The sequence below is a fragment of the Pyxicephalus adspersus genome, chromosome 2 (genome assembly GCF_032062135.1).
Source record: "Pyxicephalus adspersus chromosome 2, UCB_Pads_2.0, whole genome shotgun sequence".
Classification (NCBI taxonomy): domain Eukaryota; kingdom Metazoa; phylum Chordata; class Amphibia; order Anura; family Pyxicephalidae; genus Pyxicephalus; species Pyxicephalus adspersus.
Window position 1 is genome coordinate 120839268 of NC_092859.1, and position 13323 is coordinate 120852590.

At 37.3% G+C, this 13323-nt stretch overlaps 1 protein-coding gene across 1 annotated transcript; it reads right to left on the bottom strand.

Annotated features, from left to right (window-relative positions):
- Positions 1-372: 372 nt before the first annotated feature.
- LOC140324380 (ornithine decarboxylase antizyme 2-like) lies at positions 373-12904 on the bottom strand. The gene is given in 6 exon segments (XM_072402238.1): positions 373-810; positions 2248-2333; positions 2737-2912; positions 5798-5878; positions 5880-5955; positions 12597-12904. Coding segments are annotated over 6 exon segments (570 nt in total). The 5' UTR covers positions 12617-12904; the 3' UTR covers positions 373-679.
- Positions 12905-13323: the final 419 nt, after the last annotated feature.

Genomic DNA, 13323 nt, shown 5'->3' on the forward strand with positions numbered 1-13323 from the left:
TGTGCACAAGTGAACTTTATAAAGCTTCAACATTAAAGCTTAGCGTAAAGCAAACTTTAGCCTATAAGGTAATTAGCGCACAAAAAAAGTGTAAAAAAGTTTGTGTCCAAAAATATTTACGTAAACTTCCAATGCCTTATAACACACCAATTCACTGGTTAGAAGGTCTTTGCCAAGGAGGTGTGGAGAGATTACGATCAAGCACAGAATGATGAGCTCTGCCTCTTTCAACAATATCACATAACTAATGTTTCTAAACAAAGTACATTTGGCAATTTGGCAATGATATTATCTGGGATTTAAATTACATTGCTTAAGTGTATATTGAAAAGCATTGCAGTCCATAGAAATAAAAACACAACTACAAGAAGGTGGAATTTAAGGTAACTATTTCTCATATGCAGCTTCAACTACATTCTGAATACATATTTGTTATCACAGATTGCAAGGTGCTTGAGGTTGCTGCTTCCAAACAAAATTGCAGAGAATGTCAAAACATACATCATATTCATAAAACTGAAAGAAAAGGCCAAAAAAATATATCAGTCCATCTTATGGTAATAAGTGCTTCTCCTCCCATGTCCTTAGAAAAGTGCGAGAAATTCCCACCAGCTACTCTTACACACACTCACACACACACACAAAAAGAAAGCTACAAGATCTACATGTCCACTGCAGGTCACTCTTCATCTGAAGAACTCTGGTCAAGAGTGTAAACCATAAACAGAACTTCTGGACGCGCTGGTACGCATGGATGCCCAGGGCGCACAATCTCAAAGCCAAGGAAACTAAAGGTCTTTAGAAGAGGACCTAAAAAAAAGAAAGAAAAGAAAAATGTGTGTACATGGAGGGGGGGAAAAATGTGGATACAATACTAATAGTGTGGCGAAGTTGTACGTTGTACGTTGACACTAATTAGGTATTATTTATATCCATTGCTCATTAGCAATACAAAAATAAAATAAGGTAGAGGCATCAGCATTACCATTTATTCATAAACAAGTCTGATATCTGAAAGGCTTGATTGCAAAAGTAGGTGCATCTTCCTTTTCATCAGAGCCAAATAAAATCAAGTGATATTCAAAGAGCCAGAAGGCAAATGTGGTTTCACAGACATGAACAGAAAAAGATATAAATAGGTGCCAGCTGTAACACTTTAGACACAACGTTTTTTAGGCTCTTGGCAATACAGACTGAGATTTTAAACCACAAATGGTGATTCTGACCCCTTAGTGTCCAGATAAATCTGCTGACATCAAAAGTACACTAGAGATTTACTTTCAGAAGTAAGCCATCTAATCCTATAGGTATTTATAGATGCCTTGTCAATTAATTCCTCATGCTGTACCTGGGTCATGGCATGCTGAGAGATGGTTGGATTAGATTATAGGACAGAAATCTATAAGGCTCTGTTAAAAACATTGTTTGACTTGAACTTTAAGCACACTGGACTCCAAAACTTACAAACAAGAATAAAGTACCTCATTATGTTTTACTTTCCCAGCAAGATGGTAAAAGGAGTGCAAAAAAGCTGAACCACGATCACATTTATCAGGCAGTAGGAACATTATCAAGGTGCCCAAAAGAGTACAAAAATTATAAAATAAATCTAATGTGAGAGTAATGCAAAAAACATTGTGCCTAGTGTAATCTGAGAGAATAAAGAATCAAAGCCATTATAAAGAAATATGGTGGGAATCATATTTTCCCAATATCACACTCGGGGTCGCTAAAAACAAAGAACACCTTGTTTTGTTGGCGTCCCCCATTGTCCTGCTGGTTCCTACAGGTCCTCAGGACACATCTTCTTTCTTCGATCTTCAGCCGGTGACGTCGGTGTGGCCAGGAGGAGTGGAGGGAAATTCAAATAATTTTGTATTGGATTCAATACAAAATAGCTGTACTAAATCCAATACAAAGAAATCTTTATTTTTTTTTAACAGATTTTTGTTTTTTTATTTAAAGTATATTAGATTTATTAAATATTGGACATATTTCAGTGAGTTATGCCTAAGATATATAGGCCTACAATGTAAAATAAATTTCCATGCAAAAAAAAAAAAAACGTTTTTAGCATGAAAATTTGGACAGAATTAGAAGGCTAGGAGGGTTAAATAGGAGGTGAATATGCTTTATTGCATACTGCAAACTGGCAAGGTCCCTGCAGGTTCCTGCCTAAAGTAACTAAATAACCACTAGACGGTTGAAGTATCCGTACCATTTATTTGCAGAGTTCACTACACATACCTCTGTCTTCCCGACTCTTTCTGAAACAGATAAAGACATATCTGACTTTCATCTTTTCTTCTGCAAACTCTAGAAGAGCCAGCAACCTGGAGACAACAGATATTTCATTAATAGGAATTCACTAGGAAATATATGTTGCTTACTGTGCAGCAACTATTCAATGTCACAATATCTACAAAGGTAAACCTATCCATTAGGTCAGTTACCAGATCCTTAAAAGTAAATGGTCAGTTAAAAACATCAGATACCTGTATAATTGTTCAATGGCAAGAGGCACAGATCAGCAGTAACAGAGTGAATTGCTTTATTTATAATAGTAGAATATTGTTGTATTACCATCACAAAATCATACTTGATGGTTGTTTTGCAAGATATGCTTTGATTTTAGGAACATTACTTAGGACAGTTATTGTGTAAACTTCTGTTCCATCCACATAGTAGGGACAGCAAAATAAAAAAAACAAAAAAAACATACTTTTAACTGCTTACCCTTCTTTGCTTCCATCAGCAAGAATGCCCTCAGGGATTTCCACAAAGAGACTCTGGTTTGACAGCATTGCCTTCCATGAAGATTCTTTCACCTCAGTGACCTTATAATGAAAGTGGATGAGGTGGGGCTTCCCATCATATCCCGGGAGATCCTGAGAAACCGTAAGCTTCTCATCCTGGAACCAATGGAAAAAAAGTATAAAATATTTAAAAACTCATACAGCAAAATACAAATCAAATGATTATCATAAAACGTTTCATATCTATTAATGCAAATAGGACTTTCTGAATAAACTATAACAAAGTTGTAGAATAATCTAGTACATGGTAATTGACAGCCACACTGTAGGGGGCGCTCAAAGACCATTCTCACTATAGGATGACGCAAGTATACTGCAATTACCCAAACAGAACATATGAGTTTATAAACACAAACATTAATGAGAAACCTGCAGCACACTCTGTATAAACATATGCAAAAATGTCCCATATGATTACCAGTATGCCAATTATCAAGATACTAAACTAAATCACAAAAATGTATGCATACAGTGTGAAAAACAGGGATTGAAAAACTAAATATGAAACCCAGCACTAACCTGAGCCTTGTGTGTGCATACAAAAAGCTTACATATCTAATCATTAGTAAAAAAGGCAGCCAACCTTCATCCTTTACTATTTGCATGCAGGTGTATGTAAATAAACAAAGCAGCATAGAAAAAAAAAAGGGGGGGGGGGGAATTTAAGCTGACTGTACTTTTTTTTTCTACAAAATCAAACCGTGTCTATTAGAAAGACAATTAAATATTTATGAAATAGTGTTTTTCCCGGCAGCAAATTTTACAAGAAAGCAACATTTTAACTAGCTCACTCACAGCTCATCCGACAGAGAATATCGTATCATACAGGTATGTAAGTTCTTGGTTTTCAAATAGTGACTCCTTTCTAAGTTGGCAACTGAAGTAAAGCATACTGAAGTATCAATATTTTAACATAATATTAAAAGGCCACTTAAGCAAAACTTCAAGCACAAGTGTTAGCAACTGTGCATGACGTCTATGTATGACATATTGGAAGAAACAGTTTACAAAAAGGTTTTGGCAATTCCCCACATTGCTTATAAAGTAAAGAATATAAATGGTTGTTACTTTCTCATTACCATGTGGTAACTACAGGCACATGTAAAGCTCTGTGTATGTTACCTTTTTTGCAGAGCGCTGTACACAGATAAATATAGACCCCTCATAGCAAAAGAAAAGTGAGAACATTTCTTAAAGCTGCTAAGCATTTGGCAGCATTTTTTCTAGTCTTATATAAAATATTTGTTTTTTGTAATTAAAAACCATCTGTCAGAAAACAGGTACACCCCCCCCCTGAAATACATGGTTTATGTACAGCTACTATAACCTCAGCCCTTGCAAGGGCCCCTCACACGTCCCTTACTGGAAAATGTGGTCCCCATTTAGCTCACTCATGAGATGCAAGTGTGTCAGATTGCATTGTGTTGAGACATGCTGATGCTTAGTCAAATTGTAAAGTCAATTTTAAAAAGAAACAGATCCTAAACATCTTTAAAAGTTCCTAAAAATTTATATATATATATTATATATATATATACATATATATATATATATATATATATACACACATACACACACACACACACACACACACACATCAGGGCTACAATTAAATGCCTAAGTAAGTTATAAATAATGTAAAGGTTTCAAAGCTATCCCATTACTCCAAATGTGAAAAGTACTGAGGTAGTGTCTTCTGTAATAACATATCAAAAATACTTTCATCAGAAATAATTAAATTGTTCTGTTGTTTACATTGTAATGTAACACGGCGTGTCCTTATCCTATAACCAGAATCAAGAACCTGGCAATGGCCCAATACCCAGGTATAACTAAACACTGATGCAAACAAAACAAACTACTGCATCATTTGATCATTGTGCAGCAAAGCTGCTCACCAAAAGACCATTTTTTGGTTTAAAGATAATTTAGATATGATACTTGCAAAAAGAAGCAGACAAAAATAATGGACTAATAATGTCATCGGTTTCATGATTTTAATTTCTGATTCCAAAAAACCCTGTATAAGTATTTACTTTAAAGCAAGCTGGTTAAGGTAGAATACGGGAGTTTCCAATGCAGCTTTGTTGAAGAAGCATGCTCTTGGTGTCATTTTTAACTTTTCTTCACTAACTAGTGGGTTCCTGATTCAGATCAAACACAAATATTGGGTATCCAGTTCTTGATAGCCAACTTACCAAGAGAATAAGCTGACAGACTTGAAAATTGCAGCTTCTAAAACCAAACAACAAGCATAACAGCCCCCATATCTATCCTGTGATACACTTTTCAAGATTAGGTAGCCCAGAGTTTATTCAAAATATGAATATTATTATTAATTGCAGGTAGCCTGAAATATTTATGGCATCATAACGTAATGGCTCTGCCCAGTGGAGCCCAAATGTTCAGGTACATCACTCTTTATGCATTCCTAGTAATGACAAACAGAACCAATTTTACAACCTCGAAGTCCTAACTGTGCTGGAGTGTTCGGGAAGTAATTTTTTCTCTTGTGGTTTTTGTCTTCTATAGACAGAAAACTACAGGACTTAAAGAGAACTAAACCCAAAACAAAAAAAAAACAAACAAAAAAAAAAAAAATACACTTACCTTCAATCCCACAGGGCAGTACGATCGCTCCGGGGGTGTCCGACATTAGGTCCCGCATTCGCCCTGGAGCCGATTCTCTGGGCGCGCGCCATCTTCTCTTCCTTATTTACGTCACCCAACCCAGGTGTGAAATCGGAAAATGTTTCTTTTTGCGCAGAAAGGCTCCTTCTGCACATACCTGAGATGCTCGGGCATGCGCAGGAGGCTTTGTGATCCCATTTGAAAAGCTTAATAAAATGCAACTATCAAGGTATAAAAAAATGTAAGGTACTTTAATTTATTATCAGTGCAGTAAACACCGCAAAGACATTTGAAAAAAATACAGTATATATTTAGGGTTACTACTCAGGCACAAACATTATTATGCTTACCTTATAAATCACAGCTGGGAGTGTTGGATCCCTGCTGTCCCCTCGCCCACCGGGGATCTTCGACAGTGGGTGAGGGGCATCAGGAGCACCACAGAGGCCCGGGAATGAGGTGCCTGCAGCACTGGAGTTGGGGACTGCTACTCAAAGGCAAAATAGTACTGTAAGAGAGAAAAAGAAAAAAAAAGGACATTTAACAATGTGCAAAATACTCTTACATGCACTCACTAGTTAGCCAATCCTATGCCAGCAGTAGAAAAAAAATGTGGAACATGAAGCTATTTTTGCTGTATATATATATATTATACAGCTAAACTCTGGACATACAGCCAGATTACCTCATCCCAGCCTGGCCATTTAAGAGAGTTTTCTCTCTTAAATGGCCAGGCTGGGATGAGGTAATCTGGCTGTATGTCCAGAGACTTCAGAGCCAGAAGGTGACCAGATGAAAACTGTATAGCATTACCGGGGTATCGGGGGTCGCATTGCTAGAGAGAGGATTGCCCTGCAAGGCTATTGTATTTATTTTCACATTATGATAATCTTACCTGTATGCACAGAATAAAGTTCTGCTAGACATAAAATAACCATCACAAAATATATTTAGTAACAACTTGACAAGTGTGCAAACACACAAAAAATACAGTGTCCATAAAGGCGCCTATTGTCATTGACATAGACATGGAAGCATTTTGTGCAACAGATGTGAACAATCCCCTATAAATGTAACATCCTAAAATCTAATTAGGCAGAAAACATTAAATCAATTATTTCTTGACAATGAGACAAACATTACCAACAAACCTATTAAAGAAACATAGCTGCAACAAAATACAGGTCAGGGTATTCAGGTAAATGTGTCAAGCAGAACGTGATCGTGGAAGATGAGGTTTCAGGTTGACAACCTTAAAATTCCATCCTCTGTTGTCTTCCATATCTTTATTGACCTCATGTTACATTCAGTGCACAGTAGATGGCCCAATCTAATCCAGGCTTTATTAGGCAAATTACTAATGACCAATCAGGTAGAAAGAAATTAAGGTGTTATTTGGAATACTGAAGTACAGGAGCATCTGTTTTGAATCCAGAAGGGCTACTAATGAGTAAAGAAGTGATCTCTGTAACGAGATGGGAATTTTATAATTTTGCACTCATCCAGGATGCTGGCTGCCATGATAGAATAGGGACAGGCTATTGTATAATAAAAAAAAACTCAGATGAAACTGGTAAAGTCATTTTATTGCAGAAGGGACATCGCCTGGTCCTTGTGCAATAAAAGACCTGACTGATCTCAATTTTTTAAATTAAATGTTTAATTCTGCTGTAAGGATAATTATCAAACTATTATAATAAAAAATATAAAACATAGTAACTATACCAAGTGACAGAAAACCGACACAAAACGTGTATGGTGCACACATCAATACAGGCAATAAAGACACAAAAACAAATAGTTTTCTTTTAGCACAGTGCTTTGGTCTCTTAAAACAGAACATATAAATGAATGCACCAAGTGTCAGGCAAAGTAATATTTTTTAAATATACAAGTCTATAGCAATAATGATTACATATTATTAAGCTGGAAATATACTAGGTATGTATCAGATGACCTGTACACGATAAAACACTGACAGTTAAATTCAATTCCCCATAAAATACAGCACTACACTTTAAATTATTCCCATTTAATTCTATAGAATCTGAATAATAAAACAGTCATGTTGACATGAGTTATGTCATCCTGGCATGGCCAATCAAGGTCAAAGATCTCCTCTGGAAGAAGAAAAGAAGGTAAAAGGCGGACAACTTTCAATGGAATAGGGATAGGCAAGTCATGTGGGTTTAGTTCCTTTAAATTGAAGTGTATGAAAAGTCATTGTAATAGCATCAAACGTCACTGTTCTTAATTAAGTCCTACTGATGATGAGATGCATTGTAGTATGGAAAGATATCTTAGGAGGCTGGGAGAGAAGCTGGTACCAATGCTCTGTTTGCACTGAATATAAAGGTGTTTTTCCTTTCTTTTGGAGATTTTACAGTTTCCTGTATAAATGGTATTGTGTGTATTGGGTTTATTTTAAGCTGAGAGAGGCAAAATGACAGAAGGGGGAGTAAAGATACAAGTTATTCAATGGCCTGCTTCTCTTTTAACTGCCAAGTCACTGGCCGGGGCAGAACTGCAAAGGAAAGTGAAACTACAGCAGAGAAAATCGGCTCCCAACCCTCTGAGGCAGGATTAGCTTTATAGCAGAGCTAGGTAAATCTAAGGACAGAACTGACCAAAATAGAAATCATTTTGGCAGCCAATAAATATTTAATTTGTGTATTTAGATGTTGGACTAAAGTTAAATCTTTAAACCCATAGAACCTGCTGGTAAACAGTGCTTTCTAAGGATTTTTCCATGTATGTCGTAAAAAGGATTTTTTATCCCTTTGGAAGACCTTCTTTATTTATGTGCAGCACTTTTCAATGCAACTTTATATATAAAACATTTTTATATACAAAGCACTTTATGTTTGTTTTACTCGCATTTATTCATTGTGTTGATTACATGGAAGAACTGGAATTATAAGCAATATTATTACTAAACTGTACTTTAAGTGTGGACAATGCACTTACAGCTGCTGTATAATACTTAGGCATTACATTAGTGTTTTTATTTTGCCATTGTTACACTCAGATAACAAACAAAGTAGAGCTTAAACTGGTTTACAGAAAGTCAAACAAATGTGCACTGTACAAAAACAAGGAACCTGTCATCAGGTTATATAGTATACTTTACTTTTCATCATACTTTCCTTACGTGCTATAAAAAGAAGTTAATACAACATTTAGCTGTCCTTGCAAGGATCAAATCATTACAGCTGGACTTACATTAGTACTCTCTGTTTCTATGAAACAATTATACAACTTAATACTGCCATAACATGATTGCATGAAAGTTTCTGCAGGTCACATAGAATCATATTGTAATTTGCAGTCATATTTTCAGTGTCAGAAGAAATTATTACATGCCAAGTGTACTAATTCAAAGTAACTATAAACGTTCTGTTTACTGACCTTGGGCCAATACTGTATAGGACTATATTTTGTACAATGCACCCTACCTGTAGTTTGACAAGTGCACAACATGTACATGTAATGGACACAGGTAATACCCCCAAAAAAGGGAGTCAGAATCCCCCCTTACCCATCAATTTATAACACACACACAAAAACATTCAAGGTTAACACAATTAACCTTAAAAGCTTTTAAAAATAAAAAAGTTCAAAAGAAACCATAGCGTATTACACTACAAGGAGATTTTTACATGTACTATAAAAATCCCCAGTGTCCACATTGCTCCTGTGTCTGCCTTTATGTAAATTTCTAACTTCAGTTCAAGGGATATTATACACACACCTTGAGGTAACCTACATGGCTGGAGTACCAAGCTGATGCAGTATAGAAAGGCACTAACATTTACAGCACATCATTTCTAACATTACAATTTTCAAAACCAGTTAGAAGTATGCAGACTGGAAGACCCACATTAGGTTGTGGCTTTTAGGACTTGTTCACGCTTTTCAGTTTAGTGTGTTTTGCTACATAAAAATGCATTTGAAGTAAAATTCATTAAGTTCCCCATTTTTCTTTTAATTTATCTGATCATCCTCATAAGCATTGGAGAAGGTGTGCAGTGTGTATTTATGTTATATACATTTACACCACTGGCACTAACAATGGGGAACGGTTTCTGCTACCAAACACCAAAAATAGGGCGATACTCCTACAGATGGAGGGGTTCTTTTTTTTCCCACTGATAGTAAGAAAGGGACTATTTCTCCCACTGATGGCAAAAGGAGTTTTTTACTTTTACTGACACAGGGAACTATTTCCCTTCTCACTATCAAAAGTAAGCCATGTTAACACACACTGGCTTTAGAAGTCTGGGTGTATTTTTTTCCCTAATCCTGTAAAGAAGCATTTTCTGCTCCAACTGCTAAGTTTTGCCACCCCTAAAGTCTAAAGGAGAGTGAGCTGTGCCATTGTTTTGGGGGGTTTGAGAATTATTTACTTTATGGGAAAAGTCTTACAAAGTGAATTTCTAACAAGTTAAATAGTTTTTACTGTGATAAATTCCACTGACTGCCATCCAGATGGTCAGACATACCCTTATTTTAAAAGCTGAACTAAGACTAGTAATAGCCTTTTCACGTATCACCGTATATTTAGGAATGCCTCTCCTCTACCAGGTTCAGGGGAAAAGTTTACTTACTGTGGACAGGTAGAACTATCTGAACAACTATCTCCTTCTACCTATCGTCCCAACCAAGTGCTGATGACAGGTTACTTTGCTGTAAAGTCTGGAGGACAGGATAGGGAATGACTTATGCAGATGGGAAAGGTCAGAGTGCTGCCTTTTGCATGCAAATTCAGTTCAGGTTTCTAAATGCAAAATTGTTTGTTGTCTTCTTCACCTGCAACATAAGTGCATATCAATAGGACTTGCTGCATCTAAAGAACTGCAAAGCTGGTAAAACACAAACTCTGATCTGTTATGAACATTACTATTGTTAATGGAAATGTGTTGACCTGTGTTTGATGTGCATTTCAAATGCAAATGGAATGCAGGAAAACAACCTGTCTACATGAGACCTCAGTTGACAGCTCTCTTACCAAAACTGTCAACCCCAGTTTGAAGTTAGGAGCCTGGCCCACCTCTATCAATTGTGGAGGTACAAGCTCTGGATCCTGATGTAACACTTCTGGTAGTGTGGCAGAGCTCAGACAGTTAAAGTTGATGACTGCAGGAAGTGCGCGCCTTGGTCTGGAGGACTTTTACACACAAAAGCTTTGCAACTCAGCACATGCAGGTGTTAGTAAAATGTTTCATACAGAGATGTTTAAACACAAAAGACACAAACCACAACATGTGATGCTGATAACATAAGCAGCCCTACCACAGAAAACACTACAAAATGTAAAAAAAATACAAGTGCATAATTTACCTTTAAAACACTTCCCTATAAGCGATACATCAAACTATAGGAAAACACAATCCTCTAGTTATGTTTATTAAAAAAACATGCACCAAGAGAATCCAAGACAACTGCTATTTGTAAGTTTCTTCTGAAAATTTGAGTTGCCTGGCTGTCATGCTGATCCTGGCTGCAGTACATTCTGAGCAAATGACCTGGAACAGGTATACACTAATATAAGTCAGGATGCAGTCAAATTTAAAAGTCCAGGGTTAGGTGTCAAGAAAAAAAACAAAAACCATAAGATCAGCGTGACAACTCAAGTTTTCAGAAGGAGAAGTAACGGGAAGCCTCCGTGCTTCTCTTGATAATAATGATTTATTTTAATTCTTTAAACTTTGTATTATTTTGTAATCTGTTTAAACATTCAGCAGATATACTTCCAGCCATTTACCTTAAAATATGCAGATACAAAAGAGTAACAGGACACCAGAAATCATGAAAAATACATTTGATCACAAACACAACTAAACAAACTTGTATTATAGCATAACTGGTTTGATAATCACTTCATAATGTGTACTGGTGACCAGTAATCCTAAAAAAGATGCTCAGGTGACACTACCTCAGTGTTTCTCAGACAGCATTCCTCTGGAAGTTGGTAGGGGTTCCTTAAAAAATTAGCAATTTTTGAGTATCAGGTTACATAACTCATATCAATGATCTTTTAGATTGTAAGCTCTTATGGGGAGGGTCCTCTCCTCCTGTGTCTGGCTGTCATTTACAACCCGTATTTAATGTACAGCGCTGTGTAATATGTTGGCGCTATATTAATCCTGTTTATTAATAATAATGTTGGAGATATCGTAATTATGACAGGGCCACCCCCTTGGTAGAGAAACACTGGCCTATTTCAAATCAATTCCTTGTGTTCCTTTATTATGTTTTCAAATAGTATTTATAAACAGTGAATCTGTCATTCACTATGGATAAATCAAGTTTATATCACAGAGATTCACCAACAGTGAAAGTCACTTTTGCAGCTTTAAAAATACTCCCTCAAGATTTAAAGTTAATCAGCTTGTGTTTTTGTTACTCTGCCAACATACAGGTCAATCCCTAATGATTCACTGACTCCTCAGAGGACGCAGGACTTGTTTGTGTAAAGATATTTCCTACCATCCTATATTCCATTACTAACTGCACTGCCAGATCTGGCCCGGGCACCTTCCTGTTAGGTTTCCTGTTTTGTACATGGATTTAAATAATGTAAACAATGCAAGAAGTTACCACAGACCACCCCTAAGATCGTATGAATGTGGTCCTGACATCACATGGATCAATTCATCAGATTCCAGCAGTCACCGTTTATTAGATCTGACAGGTAATGTCCACAGCTTTCATAAAACACTCCCATATCCCTTTATGTATCATGGGACAAAAGCTGCAATGCATGAATATTACCCTACAATGCAATCATCTCCACATATTAAAGCAATACATATATGAAAAAAGCAATTATCTGAGCAATCCTAAAACCTGAAGAGAGTGCATTGGAGCTCTGATTGCATGCATTTAATATTTTGGTTACTCAGTAAAAGTTCACAAGCATTCTGCTTCCTCTATCTCAGCACTGAATACTTATTAAATTATGTTAAAGGCCTCATTCAGTGCAGGACAACATGCAGAATGAATATGTAATCCTCCAATCAGAGGTTAGAGAATGAAGTATGCGGGCGCTGGGGTTGCTATGGACAACGGTCAGCCCTCCCCACATATCAGGAGTTGCATGGAACACAGGCACCGAACATAACACAGAGGACACACAACCGCCCGCACCTTTCCTGCGGGTCTATCATTGTCCCCGCGCCGTGTTCCGCTTCCCTATATAGACTGCTCGGTATTGCTGGGCCTTGGCTTTCCGCTCCTTCTCTATACCCGTCCTGCGCTCGAGTATTGACGTTGTTAAGTGAGTCTCTAGTCGGTAAGTACGCGTTTTTCTTGTGGTCCTTGTCACAAAGATCACCCGCATCCGGCCCTTCGGTATTCTCCGGTATTGGGTTACCGCTACCCCAATCTACTGCCCGACTGCAACTCCGAACCGTGTCTGAGCTCGCTCGGCCCTCTCCGTGCTCCAGAACCTTCCCTAAACACGCCCACTTTTGGCGTAAATTGTCATTGGCTACTGAAAAAAATCTCCGCCCAGCTTATGTGTAGTTGCTATGGGTGTGCGTTTTAGCTGTAGCGGAGCACTTCCGCCTTTCTCTTGTTGTGGCGCGGGAGACCACGCCCACCCACTGAGACATAAACATACAGATGGGCGGAGCCAGCAGGGTAGATGACTTTGTCGTCACTTAGATGTGAAGGGGTCAATGTCATTGTGCTGCGTGTGTCAGGCCATGTCCTGCTGTACAACTGGCGGCTTATGTAATATTTCTACAGTCATTACAGTGTACAATTCATCTATGTGAGTGGCTGAGCAGATGGGACTGCGAAAGAACAACTGACCTGGGGCTGTTATATAACAATTAGTCTAACCTCTGTCTGGCTTTTTCAATAACAAAGA